General features: G+C 43.1%; 1 protein-coding gene across 1 annotated transcript; it reads left to right on the forward strand.

The window, feature by feature from the left end:
- The first annotated feature begins 14,491 nt into the window (after positions 1 to 14,491).
- IRS4 (insulin receptor substrate 4) lies at positions 14,492 to 18,295 on the forward strand. The gene has a single exon (XM_030835712.1). It carries the CDS (start codon positions 14,492 to 14,494, stop codon positions 18,293 to 18,295), a length of 3,804 nt encoding a protein of 1,267 aa, XP_030691572.1.
- Positions 18,296 to 19,229: the final 934 nt, after the last annotated feature.

A 19,229-nucleotide genomic window follows, 5' to 3' on the forward strand; every position in this document is an offset into this window, starting at 1 on the left:
CATTAGTGTCTTCTATGAGATAGAATCTTTGCAAAGTAAATGAGAAGAATGGATGAAAGCAGGAATAGTGATCTTCAGAAAGGAAATAATAAGCAAGAAGAACAGAAGAAGCATTTCATGGGCATTCTGAATAAAAAGAAAACAAACTTCAAACAATGTAGCATTCTATTTTCAGCTGAGAAATAATAGCAACAGAAGGCACATCAGTTTGTTTTCTGTAGCTATCAGATATTGAATGACTGTTTCCAAACACAGGTTCCAGCATAACACCACCATAATCTGAAAAAAGAATTATCATAAGGGTGTGAACCATCTCTGTATGTGTACTCGTTTTGTGCAACAGAGCCCTATAGTTCTAGCCAAACATGAAGATAACTACAGCCATCATTCATATCGTGTATGACAGCATTAGTCATAAAGTGGCTTAATACTGTATTTGCAACTAAGTAGGACAAAATTTCCTCAATTGCTTTCAGGTGCTTATGTACCTAACCTCCTCCAGAGTTGCACAGTATTTTTTTTTTAAAGTTTTAAAATAAAACAATGTGGTTAGTTGCCTAGTAAGTAAAGGTGTTTAATAAATGTTTGATAAAGATGAAAAGCAGACCTGGAAAAGTAGTGTGGAATGGGCCCCTGATTTAAAGTGGCAGTGTTTTTAAAAATATATTTTTTTTTCTTTTTTTTTTTCCTAAAAATATATATTTTAAGGTTAGGGTGATAACAGGAATACAGGCATACCTTAGAGATATTGTGAGTTCAGTTCCAGACTACCACAATAAAGCAAATATTGCAATAATGCGAGTCACACAATTTTTTTGGTTTTCCAGTGCATATAAAAGTTATTTTTACACTATACTGTAGTCCATTATTGTCTTAAAAAACAATGTAAATACCTTAATGAAAAAATACTTTATTGTTAAAAAATGCTAACAATCATCTGAGCCTTTAGCCAGTCATAATCTTTTTGCTGGGGGAGGGTCTTGTCTTGATGTTGATGCTGCTGACTGATCAGGGTGGTGTTTGCTGAAGTTTGAGGTGGCCGTGGCAGTTTCTTAAAATAAGACAATAATGAATTTTGCCACATCAATTGACTCTTCCTTTCATGAAAGGTGTCTCTTTAGCATGCAATGCTGTTTAATAGCATTTTACTCACAGAACTTTCAAAATTGGAAGTCAAATCCTCTCAAGACCTGCCGCTGCTTTGTCAACTAAGTTTATGTAATATTCTAAATCCTTTGCTTTCATTTCAGCAATCTTCACAGCATCTTCACCATGAGTAGATTCAGTCCTAAGAAAACACTTTCTTTGCTCAATCATAAGAAGCAACTCCTCATCCATTTAAGTTTTATAATGACACCGCAGCAATTCACTCACATCTTAAAGCACCACTTCTAATTCTAGTTCTCTTGCTATTTCCACCACATCTGCAGTTACTTCCTCCCCTGAAGTTTTGAACCCCTCAAAGTCATCCATGACGATTAGAATCAACTTCCTCCAAACTCATGTGAATGTTGATGTTTTGACCTCTTCCCACAAATCACAAATGTTCTTAATTGTATCTAGAATGGTGAATCCTTCCCAGAAGGCTTTCAATTTACTTTGCCTGGATCCATGAAAAGAATCACTATCTATGGCAGTTACAGCCTTAGGACGTGTATTTATTAAATAATAAGACTTGAAAGTTGAAATGACTCCTTGATCCATGAGCTGCAGAATGGGTGTTGTGTTAGTAGGCATGAAAACAGCATGAATCTCATTGCACATCTCTATCAGAGCTCTTGGGTGACCGGATACATTGTCAATGAGCAGTAATATTTTGAAAGCAATCTTTTTTTCTGAGTAGTAGGTCTCAGCAGTGGGCCTAAAATATTTAGTAAACCATGTTGTAAACATATGTGCTGTCATCTAGGCTTTGTTCTTCCATTTATAGAGCACAGACTGGGTTGATTTAGTAGAATTCTTGAGGGCCCCAGGATTTTCAGAATGGTAAGTGAGCACTGGCTTCAACTTAAAGTCACCAGCTGCACTAGCCCCTAAGAATCAACCTGTCCTTTGAAGCTTTCAAGCCAGGCATTGACTTCTCCTCTGTAGCTATGAAAGTCCTAGATGGCATCTTCTTCCAATATTAGACTGTTTTGCCTACATTGAAAATCTGTTGTTTAGTGCAGCCACCTTCACTAATGATCTTAGCTAGATCTGGATAACTTGCAGCTTCTATATTGGCACTCACTGCTTCCCCTTGCACTTTTATGTTATGGAGATGGCTCCTTTCCTTAAACCTCATGAACCAACCTCTGCTAGCTTCAAACTTTTCTTCTGCAGCTTCCTCACCTCTCTCAGCCTTTGTGGAATTGTAGAGAGTTAGGGCCTTGCTCTGGATTGAGCTTTGGCTTAAGGGAATGTTGCGGCTGGCTTGATCTTCTACCCAGACCACTACAACTTTCTCCACATCAGCAAAAAGCCTGTTTTGTGTGTTCACCAAAGTTAGTACTTTTAATTCCCTTCAAGAACTTTCCTTTGCATTCAGAACTTAGCTAACTGCTTCGTGAAGAGGCCTACCTTATGGTCTATCTCAACTTTCGACCTGCCTTCCTCACTAAGCTTAATCATTTCTAGCTTTTGATTTAATGTGAGAAATGTGCAACTTTTCCTTTAATTTGAACACTTAGAGGCCATGTAGGATTATTAATTGGTCCAATTTCAATATTGTTCTGTCTCAGGGAATAGAAAGGCCCGAGAGGAAGGAGAGGGATGGGGGAACAGCCAGTCAGTAGAGCAAGCAGAACACACAGAACATTTATAAATTAGGTTTGTCATCTCACATGGGCACGGTTCGTGGACCCCAAAACAATTACAATAGTAACATCAAAGATCACTTATCTCAGATCATCATAACAAATATAATAATAATGAAGTTTGAAACATTGTGAGAATTACCAAAATGTGACACAGAGACAAGAAGTGGGCAAATGCTGCTGGAAAATCAGCACTGATAGACTGCTTGATGCAGGGTTGCCACAAACCTTCAATTTGTAAAAAAAAAAACGCAGAATCTGTGAAGCTCAATAAAATGAAGTGCAGTAAAACAAGGTGTATCTATAAAACAGGGGAATGTATGAGAATGATATAGTCATGCTGAAAATAACGTTAAGTTGAAAATAACATCAAACCGTTCAAACTTCCTGCTTCGCTTATTACAGTTAAGTAAAATCATATGAGACTATACTAAGAGACGGAAAAAGAAATGAAATCCTATAGAGTTTAATGTTCAATGGGTTCTATTTTCTGTAAAACTGTTTAAGTTTATAATAACTCCACTAAACTTGTTCACGCCAAACACCTAGGAGTTATCTTTGATTCATCCCTGTCCCTCATACTCTAAATCCAATCCCTCTGCAACTTCTGTAGACTTTACCTCCGAAATATCAATATATCCCAACTTTGTCCATTTATCTCTACCTCCACTACTATCAACACTTTTTAACCCAGCTTTATCTGGAGCACTACAAAATTCTCCCAGCTAGTCTGTCAGCTGCCACTTTTGACCACCATCAATCCAAGTGACAGTGGTGTGGTGTCCATTTTAAAACATAAATCAGGTAATGTCACTCTTCAGCTAAAACCTCTCCAATGGCTGCCCAGTTTATCTAGAAAGACTTCCAGACTCCTCACCCTAACCTACAATCCCCTCCCTGATGTGGCCCCTGGCTCTGACCCCACTATGCTCCAGCACCCTGCATTCTTTCTGTTCCTCTAACAGTCCAAGCTCATGCCTGCTTTTATGCCTTGTACTTTCTATTTCTCTGCCTGGAATGCTTCCTTTGATCTTTGCATGGCTCGGTTCTTCTTGGCATTTGCATATCAGAACAAATGTCCTCTCCTTTGAGAGAGACATTTTCTGATCAACCAACACAGTTATATTCTCTATCATATCACCCAATTCCATTTTTTAAACAGCACTTTTTACCACCTGGTATTTTCTTATGCATTTATTTATTTGGCTACTCCCTATTAGAATGTAAACTCCATGAGATTAAAGACATTATCTTATTCACTGCCATATTTGCAGCTCCTAAAACACTATCTGGAACATATCTGATTTGTGATAAATATTTCTAAATAAATGAATGAAAAAAGAGGATGAAAACAAATTTTGTTTAATAATTTAATGAGATGTTCAGTGGTTAAGATTTGTTGCTCCAAGGGCACACGGTAAACCTTACTCTCTGTGGATGGTCCAAAATAAGGAACAATCTAAATATATAGCAATTGGGATGTATATGTCTGTCCTCTTCCTCCCTGTCTCAGAAACATTAGAAATCACTTGTCCCCAACCTCTCATTTTTCAGAAGAGTAAACAATGATATATAACAGGGGTCCCCAACACCCAGGCTGCAGACTGGTACCGGTCTGCGGCCTGTTAGGAACCAGGCCACACAGCAGGAGGTGAGTGGCGGGCGAGCAAGCGAAGCTTCATCTGCCGCTCCCCGTCGCTCCCCATCGCTTGCGTTACCGCCTGAAGCACCCCTCCTACCCCATTCGTGGAAAAATTGTCTTCCACAAAACTGGTCCCTGGTGCCAAAAAGGTTGGGGACTGCTGATATATATATAGGATTAAATGATCACACAGCTAGTAAGTTGCAGAACTGGGACTGGAACCCACCTCGCCTGAGTTCCGGTGTGGTGTTCTTTCCACACCTTTCTTATTACTAAAAATAAATATTTTGGTCATTATCAAATACTTGTTCTATTATGGCATAACAAAGCTTAAAAGATAGGTCTTTCATGAAGAGAACTAATGAATTCAAGAAAGTTTTACTTATGAGTGTATGGTCTGCTATGGGCGAGAACTTAAAATTGTAAAACAAAAATGAATCACACGTGTTCAATCCTCATGAAAAACTAACACTTGGCTAAAGTTGAATGATGACATCTAAAAGTTAGAGATGTATTGCAATACAGGTGCTAGAAGTAATTTGTAACATTGCAAAACGTCACAGAGGATTAAATTTTAACATATTAGATGTTCAATTCACAGAAAGATTGTATATAGTAAATCAATTTCCACTTTAAGTAATAGAAGCTTAAAAAAGGCACAAGCCAATAGTTCTAGTAAGTTGAGTGAGTTTTTTTTAAAACTTATGGTCAGAGTGGCAAAAACTTAACCTGGATATCTGAAAATCTTCAAAATTGATTTATGGAGTTAATACTATTTTAAAAGATTTCCAGATCACAGCATGCTTTCACATTTATATTTCAATTATTTTCACTGTACAAAAACCCTAAAACTTACAATTAATGGTTATAATGCCTCCAGATCATATGCATTACAGGACAGGAGACTGTGATCCTTATATTCTCCAGCAAAAATTCTTTTGAGTATAAAATGGCGGAGACAAAGGAGTCACAAGGTATCAGAATATGACATGAATGCATTTGCAAATCAAGCGGAGGTATTAGGTGACTATCACAGAGCTAGGACACTCAGGGAGCATGAAAGACAGCAGATTATCCCTGTCCTCAAGAAATTTACAATCACGTTGATGAGAAAAAAATTTACATCAAAACCCACAATTGTATTGTACACACATATGCACAGAGGGTAAAAATCATAGAAAGTAAATAAACTTTAAAGGTATCTCTTCCCTGATAAATATCAGCTTGTACTATTAGGCACTGTGAATAGGGTTTCTCAGCTTACATGTCTCACTTTTTGGAGTGCTCTCAGCTTTGATTCTGTAACACCTCAGAGATTCCAGAGGAGTGCTGAACCATGTGACAAAAGTCTTCAGGTGGACCTTGAAACAATCTTTAAAGAAATCTTTTTAGGTAGGCAAAACTTTATTTCGTTTGGTTTCTGTTTTTTAATTCTGAAAGCACCAATTTTATTTTCCAAGGGACACCTCTTTTCAGATGCAAATGTGACTATTTCCTAAACACTCTATTCAAATGTTAACATTATTCCTTTCTGAATGCTAATTAACAAAAAGAAGGAATGGTTCATACTTGGTTCTTGATTTTGAATCGATGTGAAATATTGATGTTTCCCTCTTTGGACCAGATTTTTCTTTAAGGTATCTTTTCGTTGATTGTAAAATACATCATATACACAGAAGGCTGTACAAAGTACATATGTGCAGTTTAAATAATAACTACCCACTGAATGCCCATGTAATTATCACTCAGGTTAAGAAATAAAATCCCAGGTGTTTTTCAATGCACTGTCACAGAAGGAAGGGAGCAGTTTACGATGAGACAGAGTCTAAATTTCCTTGTTGTTCCTTAATCAAAAATGAAAAATTTCCCTCCTCATTTCTCTTTTGACATGTTAGTCCCAAATTTGGAAAAGGTCCTGAAGTAAACAAGTACAAACACCTTACTTCCTAACTCCTGAACTCAAATTAAATTCTTTACGTAATAGTTCATGATGCTCCCTGGTGAGGTATTCAAGGGGAAGAGGGAACGTATAGTTAACGAAGAACGAAATATTTTAAACCTATGCTGCTGACGTTTTTATAATTATGACTTACTGTCCTGTATTGTTGCTATTTTTTTTAAAAAACCTCATGTGAAAAATTTGACAGGGAAGAATGATTAACAAGCCTAAATAAAACGTGGTATCTAACGTGACTCTCAAGGGCAGTGGCCCTAAATACTGAAGAGTGCATTGAATGACTGATGTTTCCTCTTTTGCAGAAAAAAAAAATCCATTGTCTTCTGGGCTTATCACCTTATGTAGTATTTTGCACTTAGGTAAAATCCTTCATTCAACAAGTAGTTACTGAGTTCAATGCAGTACTAAGCACCATGAAGAGGTGAACAAAAGTAGAAAAACATAATCCCTGCCTTCAGGGGAGCTTAAATACACTGGGGAAGATAAAGCATCCACTAATGAGGCAACTGAAAAAAGTACTTACAATCCATAAACAATTGTCTGAGAGTAAAGCACAGACTGAACGTAGAAACTCACGAAACTAAAGCAGTTTGTAAGGGTGTTGTTTTCAACTTAGAACACATTTTACCAACAGAAATGTGATAAATAAATGCTGATTGGGTTTACAGGCTTGCCAAAAGAAACTCATTTAATTCGGAATATAGGGAAATTTTCTCTGTATATTTGCCAGGAAAATACAGTAGAAAGCAAAAGTGTCGTAATACTATTAGACAAAAATTGGAAAACAAAAACGATTATGAAATAGGTTTATAAAATACATCTCGATATATTCTGAATGCTGAGGCTTGAGAAAGAGCATGTTTAATTAAAGCAGGTGGATGAAGACTTCTGTGGAGATTCAGAAAGGAATCCCTATCAAGAACACCTGCAGTCCGCGACATATCTCTCTTTCAACTTCAAAATATATATTTTTCACTTTCATTCACTCATTCAACAAGTATTTATTGAGGATCTCCACTACATGTCAGGCACTGGGAGTACATGGGGAGAGCGCATGGGGAACACACCGGAACACAGGGATCTTACCTTCTAGTGGGGGCTGGGAGGGAAAAACAATGATGTCAAGAACGGATAAGTGCTTTTCCTTGCTTCGTGTTGACCATTACTCTGTTTATGACCAATATTAATTTTATATTTACCACCCTCCATGATTGGGGTTGGAATGTCTCTTTTTCTAAATGGAACTAAAGGAGGGTGGGGCAAATATAGGGCACAGACATTTCCCGAGGTTTCTGGCAACAACCCCAGGATGGGAGAGGGACGTATGTTAGAAAAGATGACCTCAGCTATGACCAATGAGAGAAAGAAAATGGGCATGATTCCTTTGAGGAGGAAGGGTGTTACATCAGGCAGAAATCACCAAAGCCTTGCCATCAGTCACAGAGAGCTTGGGCACTGTTAAAAGGAGGTAGTTTGCATTGGCCATTTAAACCTGTCTTGGCCATTTCTTTTCTCCTCTTTTTCTCCCTTCCTCCTTCCTTGTTTCCATTCCTTCTTCCCTCCCTCCACCCTCCCTCCCTCCCTCCCTCCCTTCCTCCCTTCTCTCCTTCCTTCCTTGAAGCAAACATATATTGGTGATTGCCAGGCACAATCCTAAGCATGAGGGATACAAAGAGGAATATGACACAGTCCTGGCCCTGGTCCTCAAGCAGTTTATAGCCTAAAACAGCGTTCCCAACTCAGGGATTCGTTATATCCAGGGGTAGTACTTTTAACTACTTAGCAACCCATGTAGCACAAGCCTACCGATGAGAATATATGCCAGTCAAGGTTCCAGAGTAGGGTTCTGGAAATCCACTGCTGTGCTAGTAGTTAACCTTGTAGTGGCTGCATAGTGGCGAGGAAGGAGGACCTGAGGGAGGGGTTGGAGTAGCCAGGATAATTGGGTAGGTAACAGCACTTGGAGGGGGATTGGTTTGTGGCAGTAACTATTTACCAAATGGTTAACAATGACAGTCATTTAATGATGATATGACTGTATCAATGGGTACCAATTAAATCCTTAGCTCTAACTACAGCCAACAGTTAGGAAAAGAAGGCAGTGGTTGTAGTGAGATTATGTGAGTGAGGGAAGCTTTCCTGAGTGAGTCCTGAGCTTAGTCTTGAGAAAGAAGATTGGCATTAATTGGTGACTAGGAAGGGGAGGACATTTAGACGTGAGAAATAGCCCAAGTAACAGTGGAAATGGATAAATCATATATATAGAATGCCATTAAAGAGACCAACTTAACTGGAAGTGTGGGCAGTGAGAATGTATTGTAATAGGATGAAGAGTGCATTTGGAAGAATGGGTTGTGTGTAGCAAGGGAGAGAGGGGGTTGGTTGTAGTGTCAATTGGGAAGAGGGAAACATATGCTAGGGTTACAAGTTTAGTTCTGACATAGCAGGAAAAAAGGGGGGTGGCTACTCTGTCCTCGAGCAGTATGATGAAAGTGACGTATGAGGAAAACCATTCTGCTGACTATATAGAGACTGAAGAAGGGTAAGGCCAGTTTAAGTGGCTACTTCAGCAACCCTGGGGAAGAGTTCATTAGGGCATGAACCAGTATGGTGACTATGGAAATGAAAGGAAGGGTTCAATCTCACAGATATTGCAAGACCACGTGAGGAGCGGAGAAAGGAATCGATGATAAGCATAATATATTACATCTTAAATATGATAGCTGGCTTTCTAAACACCCAAAGAAAAATGTAAGTCTCTAATACTAATTCCTTAAAAATAGCAAATTTAGCCATGTAACGATCCTATCTAATTCACAAAATAAAGATCCTAACTCTTCACGATGAGGCAGTATGAACTGATAATCTTTTGATACTAAGAACGAGGCTGTTGTATGATACCACAAGGAACAGCATTAGCTAATTTTTTTTTTACTGTTCATTTATATTAACACAGAAAATGCATATAGTATGAAGTTGTTGACATTTATGTGAAATCTGTTAGATTTAATTGTTCTGATGTTCAGTTTACTTACTAAGTCACTTCCAAATGAAAGTTTTCTCTTTTGAAGGTGGAAAGAAATGCTTGATTTTTAACTGAGTTAATTTTCAATTGACTCCTGAGATAACAGGGAAGCTTTAGGAGCCTAATTAAACCATGTATTTGCTCTAATTACTTTAGCCGCAGACTGCAAGGAAACAAAAGCAGCAAACAGACCTGTTCTGTGCGCAGCAGCCAGGCATTTGACGGTTGTTTTCTCCAGCAGAGATTTTGAGTAGCACAGAAGTAAAGCTGAGACGAAAAGCCATCATCTGCAAGCAGTGGCGGCAGCCACAAATCACAGGGCAGCCCCTTTTCCTGCACAGTGTAGAAAACATCATTTATCGTGCATGATTTTATTTATGTCCTAACAGAGAAAGCAATCATCATCACTAGCATCATTTTTTGATATCAAGGTAGTACCACATTTTTATCAACATAATTGGATGTTAGCTCACAAAAACTCTAGAGTTAATACTTAAAGGACAACTTATATATTGGGCGAGAATAATAGTGTTTTTAATACTGGCTACTTTTTCCTCTCAGGCTTTATTCTCTTGAACAATGTCCCTATTTAAAGTAACGGTTTAATTTTCAAGCTAAGTAAATCCACATTTCTATTGTTCATTTTGATTTCAGAACAAGTGGAATTTAGAAGACTGATGATCATCTGTATGAGGAAAAAAGCAGATGAGTTTTTATTACTACTGACTATCAATTCAGTCAAACAACTGCTTTCTTAAAACAGGATTCACAGGAGATTCCTTTTAAAGGCAAACTGCACTAAAGGCATATTTCTTCATTAGATAGAAACTGTTTTAAAGGTACTGTGGCTGTATTTATCCATTGATCTTAGTTTCTAGGTGTAAAATACCAGCTGAAATGCTTGAGTTTCCCCCCTTCAGCTAAAGTGGTAAACAAATAAAAAATATTGTAGATTTCATTACTTCTTATCTGCTGTTTTAAAAATCTGTGCTTGAGATTCTTGATTCAGAGTCCAAACTTTACAGAAATTATGACAACTTGAGCTTTCTGGGGTAACTTGTCCTAAATATGAAAACAAAAAATTAAGAGACAAGAATCTACAACCAAAGGAGAGCAGAACAGTAAAAGCAACCATCTGGTGAGTTCAGGCCAAATACAAAGTCTCTCCTTTTTGCCTGAACCATCTAGAGGTCTGTACCACCCCTCTGCTTTATTTTGCCTATGGAAACCTGACCTAAACTAAACAACTATTCTATATCATTAAGTTGTCCAGGAAGATGAAAGTTTAAATATATGTCAGACAAGCTACAGCATCTGGTGCAATTCAGTAATGATCGTCTCCTCCAGAGAGCTTCAGTGTTGGAACAACTTTTAGAACTGAGGAGATTTGGTTAACCTATGTAAAGAAAATAACGTTCTTCTAGCCACACATTCTCCCTGTTCACAAATACTAATATTGACCATATCCTCTCCCATCGTAGAAAACACAGAAAGTAAGATCCCTCTATGAAACATTTCACTCTCTCTCTAATTCCATTCTGTTGCAGCCAAATAATATACTTTGCATACAAATAATCAACATTGATAATCTTTCACTGCAGTTATTTAAAATTATTTTCATGCTTGTTTTTGTTTTGTTTAACACATTGATTAGTCCTAGGGGTTCCCCCGCTAGAGTAGAAAATAATGTCTTACAAACTATTGTTTAAGAGTGCTCCATAACATTTAAGAAGTATAGAAGCTCTCTTATAATTTGTTGATATGAGAACAAACTTAGTTCTCTCTTTAAAATAGCAGGTAAGTTTAGATATGTGAGTTTGTTTAAAAGAAGGTTAGAAGTGATCATGGTAACATTTGTGTGTGTCAGTATCTCCCTTCTAAACTACACTACAAACCTCCTTGTGCCAAATTTACACATCTTTCAAAACAGAAGAGAATCTAGCTTAAAAGTGATATTTTTCATCAACAGACTAGGAAAAAACTTGCAACAAATATGACAAGGTTTTAATATCTTTATTATGTAAACAAGTCACACATAATAAGACAAAAAAACCCACCCCCAAAACACTGAGAACCCAACAGGTAAGGCAAAGGACACAAAAAGACACTTTAAAGAAGATAACACTATTGTCCGCAAATATATGTAAAAGGTTTTTTTTTTCCTAATCTCACTAGTAAAAAAAAATGCAAATTAAAAAAACAGTGGAATACCATTTAACCCATCTTATCAGTGATTTAAAAAAAATAACAATATACAATTCTGGCAATCAGTGTGGTGACAGGGTAAACTGATAAAATATTTTTGAAAAATAATGCATCAGATAGAAGTTCATATATTTTAACCCAGTAATTCCACTCCTCAGTTTCTACCCCAGGAGAATAATTCTCAACATTAAAAAAAAAATCTATAGGTCCAAGATGTTCATTGCGGCATTATTTATAATATTAAAAAAAAGAAAACAACCTAAATACCTCGAACAGAGGGATGATTAAGTACATTAATATACAGCTGCCTAGAATAGTTTGCTGCATTTTAAATAATGTTTAGGTTGATCTATAATAATATGGGCAAATGTTATCATGTAATGTTAAGTGAAAAGAACAAGATACAATATTCTATACATTGTAAGCCTACCACTCTATGATAAAATTCTATAAAGACATGAGGATTTAAAAATCTATTATTCTCAGTATTTTCAAAATTTTATTCAACATGCAGTTTAATGTTTTCCCATACATTTTTAAATGTCAAGTTTTTACTCAAAGCACTTTCAAATGCATTGCCTTGTTTTCAAAACATTTCTATCTAAAGCAAAACCCAGTGCTTGGAAAGGCTTATGAAACATTATAACATCTATCATAAAAATCTCAAATGATTTTAATCATTTTCATTTTGGTTATAGGAGTAGGGAATCTTCTATATATGTGACCAAGCAGCTGAAACGTGGGTAGCAGCTGCAGTCAGAGCTCTGTCAGCATCCACACTCCTTCTACCTCTAGCCCCTTTCAGAAATCACGGCTGCTCCTAGCACCTGTGAATATACTGTGCTTATAAACCGGTGGCAGCAGAGGGAATGTTAATGGTTATTTCTAATATTTTGGAGACAGCCAAAACCAATTTCTTTTCTCCCAAAATGGGAACATCAAAAAGGAGTCATTCATCCAAATGTGTTTATTCTGTTACTAACAGAGAACAAATTCTTAAGAGGGCAGGGTTGGGGGTTATTTTTATGATGTATACATTGCTTGGTTTACTGTTAGATTTTATGAATAATACGCTTTGCAGCATCTACCCAAGGGCAAAGGTGAACTGACATTCCATTCTTTTAGAAATACCACGTCCCACCCTCCCCCTCCAAAATCCCTCTTTGCAATTGTGGTCACCCCTTTAACATTTTAATGTAACATGGACCCATCTCCACAGTTAGGAAGCTGAAATCCTAGTAGGAGAGAGAGAGAGAGAGAGAGAGAGAGAGGAATTGAGAAACACTTCAGGTTGCACTTACACTCCAGCAGTTTTTCCAGAAACAGAGGAGGCAGTAGTTCTTATTTTTGAGGTGTCAAGTTGTAGACTGAGATTCAGCAAAAATCTTCTTTTCTCGACGCAAGGGATGTGAAATATATTCTAGGATATGTGTTCAGTATGATCCTTTGTTCTAGGTATGAGCTATTCTTTTTCTAAAGTTTTTCGGTCTCGATCAAGGAAAGGGAAACTTAATATTATTTTGAAATTCTCTTAAAGACGCCTTTCAAAGCATCTCCCACGGGAAAATATCACGACAGCTCGACACTGGTGTATTTGAGTAAGAATCGAGTCCGATTTTTTTTTCGTCATGGCTGTTTTGCAGGCCCCCAAATTTGTGCTTTCATAGTCAGCATTAATCTAATAGCCAGAAACACCATCTTTTGCCAACCTGCGTCTCGTGGGCTACAGACGCGCCCTGATGAAAGATTAGGTTCATTTTGAACGCATCGATGTTATCTGTGTGCCTCAGACTCGCGGGCTTTTGTCAGGGATGAAGCGAGCTCGCGAGTGCCTGCAGCGCAGTGGGCGGCAGGTCTGAGTGCCCTGGTGGTTAACACGTTTCCAGGGGGTGCCCACGTTTTCTCCCGAGACTCTCGGCTCGCCGTGCGCGGCAGCAACTAGTGGACCAGACTGTGACAGAAAGAGAGAATTTATGTGAGGGACGGGAAGAAAAAGAGAGGGCGCCCGGCTCGGTCCCGGGTCACCGTGGCTTGGGGATTTGCATGAGTTTATCACTACCATTAATAGCTACTCGCAGAGGGTTGTTTACCGCCGAACGCGCGACAACCAGACAGCGGAGCCCACTACGGGACGCAAGCCACTCCTCCACGCCCCTCAGCTCCCTTCCTGCCCCCCAAACTAATTAATTCGAGGCCGCCTCCCTGCCAGACACTCCCATTGGCTCCCATCCCATCCAATGAAAACCTTGTAACAGTTTCACCTGGCTTCGGCTTCCCAAATAAACAAACAAACCGTCCCGGAACCTTGCCAGCTCTTCTCCCCTGCACCGCCCAAGACAGCTGCGGAGGCTCCGCCTCCTCCCGCCACCTAGCGCCCCCTCCCGCCAACCGTGCTCTTGCCCCCGTCGCGGCCCGCTCTCCCGCGTCTCTCGAACTTCTCCCTCCAAACCCCGCCTACCACGCCCGTGCCTCCGTGGACTCCTCGTGAGGACCTGCGTGGCGAGAGAGCCCCTCCTCCTCCCGTCGGTCCTCCCGAGGCCCAGAGGCCGGAAGATTCTCCAAGAGGGTCTAGGCGGGATAGGAGGTGGCCCCGCCTCTCGGGCCCACTGCCCCCTCCCTCGCACACCTCTGCTGGCGGCCGCTCGCGCCCCTCCACTGTGTTGGTAGCCGGAGCCACAGCGGCCGCCGCGTGAGGCAGCGGTCACGTGTTGTTTTGCCCGCCGCCGCGCGCTTCGAGTGGAGTGGGCGGGGGCGCGGGCCGAGGCGGGCGGGCGGGCGGACAGGGGTAAACGGCCTCTTCCCCCAACCCTCGCTTCCCCGAGCCCCCCCCCCTCAGCCCGCTCACCTTAAAACCATCGTGCATCACCATGGCGAGTTGCTCCTTCGCTCGCGACCAAGCGACAAGGAGACTGCGAGCTGCAGCAGCGGCAACAGCGGCAGCTCTAGCTGCGGTGGCGCCCACCCCACTTCTTTCCTCGGGAACCCCGACCGCACTCATTGGGACCGGGTCGTCTTGTCCGGGAGCCATGTGGCTCTCCACGGCCACAGGCTCCCGGTCAGACTCCGAGTCCGATGAGGAGGACCTCCCCGTCGGGGACGAAGTCTGCAAACGCGGCTACCTGCGGAAGCAGAAGCATGGCCACAGGCGCTACTTCGTGCTCAAACTGGAGACCGCCGACGCCCCAGCTCGACTGGAATACTACGAAAATGCCAGGAAGTTCCGGCACAGTGTCCGCGCCGCGGCGGCTGCAGCAGCGGCGGCTGCCTCTGGCGCCGCGGTCCCCGCGCTCATCCCACCGCGGCGCGTGATCACCCTGTACCAGTGCTTCTCGGTGAGCCAGCGAGCCGACGCAAGGTACCGACACCTCATCGCTCTTTTCACCCAGGACGAGTACTTCGCGATGGTGGCCGAGAACGAGTCGGAGCAAGAGAGCTGGTACTTGCTGCTCAGCCGCCTCATCCTCGAGAGCAAGCGCCGCCGCTGCGGCACGCCCGGCGCGCAGCCGGATGGAGAGCCGGCCGCACTGGCGGCTGCAGCGGCGGCGGAGCCACCCTTCTACAAAGATGTGTGGCAGGTAATAGTCAAACCCAGGGGGCTGGGGCACAGAAAAGAGCTGAGCGGCGTGTTCCGGCTCTGTCTTACCGACGAGGAGGTTGTGTTTGTGAGGCTAAATACCGAAGTGGCCAGCGTGGTCGTCCAGCTCCTGAGCATCCGTCGCTGCGGGCACTCGGAGCAGTATTTCTTCTTGGAAGTCGGCAGGTCCACCGTCATCGGTCCGGGGGAGCTCTGGATGCAGGTCGATGACTGTGTGGTGGCCCAAAACATGCACGAGCTGTTTTTGGAGAAGATGAGAGCCTTGTGTGCAGACGAATACAGAGCCCGCTGCCGCAGCTACAGCATCAGTATCGGCGCCCACCTGTTAACCCTGCTGTCCACTAGGAGGCACCTGGACATGCTGCCGCTCGAGCCCGGCGGCTGGCTCAGAAGGTCCCGCTTTGAGCAGTTTTGCCACCTCAGGGCCATCGGTGATGGGGAAGACGAGATGCTCCTCGCCAGGCGCTACATAACACCCAGTGAGCCTGTGCCCCCCTCCAGGCGAGGAAGACTGCACCTGCCCAGAGCGCGGAGATCCAGGAGAGCGATTTCAGTGCCAGCCAGCTTTTTTCGCCGTGTAGCACCCAGCCCCGTGCGTGGCCCGCACCCTGCAGAAGCCCCCAGCGAGGGAGCTTGCCTGTCTTCTGAAGCACCTGGTTCCGGCTCTGGCAACTCTGGGGAAGAAGGCAATCCTCAGGGAAAAGAGGATCAGGAAGGAAACGGAGGCGACTATATGCCCATGAACAATTGGGGCTCTGGAAATGGCCGGGGCTCAGGAGGTGGACAGGGTTCAAGTGGCCAAGGTTCCAGTAGCCAGAGCTCTGGAGGAAGCCAGTGCTCGGGCAGGGGGCACGGCTCCGGAGGTGGCCAGGGCTCAAGTGGCAGCCAGGGCTCAAGTGGCCAGGGCTCTGGGGGCCAGGGTGCAGGAGGAAACCAGTGCTCAGGAGATGGCCAGGGCACCTCAGGTGGGCATGGCTCAGGCAGTGGCCAGGGAGCTGGAGGTGGGCACGGCTCAGGCCGTGGCCAAGGACCCGGAGATGGCCATGGCTCAGGCAGGGGCAGGAACTCTGGAGGGAGCAAAGGCTCAGGAAGTGGGAAAGGCTCCGAAGGCAATGGTGATCATGGGAAATCTCTGAAGAAAAGATCCTACTTTGGCAAATTAACTCAAAGCAAGCAACAGCAAATGCCACCGCCTTCACTGCCTCCACCCCCGCCAGCTGCAGCAACTGGTGGAAAAGGAAAGTCTGGGGGAAGGTTCCGACTTTATTTTTGTGCTGACAGAGGAGCCACAAAAGAACGCAAAGAAGCCAAAGAAGTTAAAGACGCAGAGACCCCAGAAGGTGCAGCTCGGGGTCCCCACAGGGCCAGAGCTTTTGATGAAGATGAGGATGACCCATACGTGCCAATGAGGCCAGGGGTGGCTGCCCCTCTCTCAAGCTCCAGCGATTATATGCCAATGGCTCCTCAAAATGTCTCTGTGTCAAAGAAGCGCCACTCTCGATCACCTTTCGAAGATTCAAGAGGGTACATGATGATGTTTCCCAGGGTGAGCCCACCACCTGCACCAAGTCCTGCAAAAGCACCTGATCCTGACAAAGAGGATGACTCAAAGGACAATGACAGTGACAGTGACTACATGTTTATGGCTCCTGGAGCTGGTGCAATTCCAAAAAACCCCAGAAATCCTCAGGGAGGCTCTTCCTCCAAAAGTTGGAGCTCCTACTTCTCTCTGCCAAATGCTTTTCGGAGCTCCCCATTGGGGCAGAGTGACCACAGTGAGTATGTACCAATGTTACCTGGAAAATTCCTGGGGAAGGGCCTAGACAAAGAAGCCTCATCTAACAGAGGCCCCAAAGATGTAACTTCAAAGCCTTCAGTTGAGGGGTCATTCTCAAAGCCTAGAGATGAGGGATCACCTTCCAAGCGTTCAGGTGATGGGCCCCCCAAGAACAAGACTAAGAGACCTAATCGACTTCCTTTTATTACAAAAGGGAATAAAATCAAGCCAAAACCACAAAAGCCCACGCATGAGCAGAAAGAAGCCGACAGCACTAGTGGCTACATCAAGATTGACTTCCCTAAAAGAGGTAGCAATATGCCAGCTCCCTGTATTCAAAGACTGCCAGGTTTGTGGGGCATAATTGCCGACCCCAGACAGTTCGCCTTTTCGAATTACGTGAATGTTGAGTTCGGAGTGCCATTTCCAAATCCAGCAAACGACCTCTCAGATCTTTTAAGAGCTATTCCAGGTGCCAACCCCTTCTCTCTGGACGGTGCTAGGTGGCCACTTCCGCCTCTTCCTCCCAGTGCTACAGGTAACAGTGCTAATGAGGAAGAAGGTGACTACATTGAAGTGATTTTCAACCCAGCAATGACACCAGCCGTGCCTTTTGCTGACAGTGCCATTCGCTACGATGCTGAAACAGGTCGCATCTACGTGGTCGACCCATTTTCTGAGTGCTGTATGGACATTTCTCTCTCCCCGAGCCGCTGCTCTGAACCACCACCTGTAGCGAGGCTGCTGCTGGAAGAAGAGCTCGAGAGAAGACGCCCACAAAGCCGTTCGCAAAGTTTCTTTGCAGCTGCCAGAGCCGCCGTCTCTGCTTTCCCGACCGACAGCCTCGAGAGAGACCTCTCCGCCTCTTTAGCCGCGGCCGCGGCAACCGCGCCAACCTTAGCCGTGAGCCGGGCTTTAGCCGCCGCCTCCACCCTGGTCGCTGCCCCGGGCAGCGGCGCTGCCGCCGCGGGCCTCGAGGCCGCCGCGGGATCTGACTCCGCCTCCGTCAGCCGGTTCCAACCTGCTGCTAATGCTGCTGGTGCCGAAGTGGTAAGAGGGGCCCAAGACGTTGCGGGTGGCTCGAACCCCAGAGCCCAAAACCCATCGGCAGACCTTGCGGGAGGTAACAGAGCCGGCGGGGCTGCCGCTGCAGCCGCCGCTCCCCCTCCATCACCTGGCCGCGGCCGGGCGCCGAGACCCCCAGAGCAAGAAGATTCTGACGACGACGACACGTACGTGACAATGGACTTTGCCAGACCTGACAACGAGAAGTTCGACTCTCCCCAAAGAGGTTGGTGAGTTTAGAATTCATTTCCCTGAAGTTAATGGTTATTGCTTAATGAATCGATCGATGCACTACTCTGTCTGCATTGTTAGGAAAATGTGAGCTAATATTTCATTCACTGGTGCTTATTTAGCATGGAAAGTAGAATTCAGTTTTAATCATGCAATACCTTGTGATCGTTGCAAAAACTTGTTTTAATCTAATGATAAGTTTCTTTACCCGGAAAGAACCGATTATCATTTAAACATTGGTTCTACATTTTAGGAGTAGTTCAAACTTAAGGATATGTAGCATGAGGATGCTTTCAGATATCCTTCCCTAACGCTTAGTGATTTATACAAACAGGACATCGTAAATTGAATCCCATCAACTCATTTTCAGATCAACAAGTGAAAGCTGCTTTTCTACAAATGACCATATTTAATTGCAGGAAATTTAATAAGAGCACCGAATATTGAGCAGTAATAATCAACTGTTAACCTTTGGGGGTTGATGACATTCTCCTTCTGAAAGTTACTTTCTTAAAAAGCAGTCATTGTTATGCTGGTTTGCTGTGATTTACCAAGAAAGTTAAATCTCAACTGTTAGCATGAACGTCTGGAGGGAACAAAAGGTAAATAATCCAGAACAACAGGTGATTGAAAGAAGAGGGTATTTGGCTCTGGAATGTGTTTTTGTGTTGATTTGCTTAGTTTCTACACAGGATAAGTTGCCAGAAACCTTGAGCATTCCTTTTCTTTGTCACTAACAGTGACAGGCAAGTCACCTCTGCTGTGCCTCATTTTCTTCATGTAACTCCCCCCAAAGAGGGTATGGTGACAACACTATAATGGGTATGAATATTGTTTGAAAGGTTTAGAAAGCATTTAAAACATCTAATTGGTGCGTCTTCTGGGCAATTCAGTAAGCAAGATAATAAGGGCTGGAGGAAGACCTGACCCCAGGGGC

The sequence above is a fragment of the Globicephala melas genome, chromosome X, assembly GCF_963455315.2.
Source record: "Globicephala melas chromosome X, mGloMel1.2, whole genome shotgun sequence".
NCBI lineage: Eukaryota > Metazoa > Chordata > Mammalia > Artiodactyla > Delphinidae > Globicephala > Globicephala melas.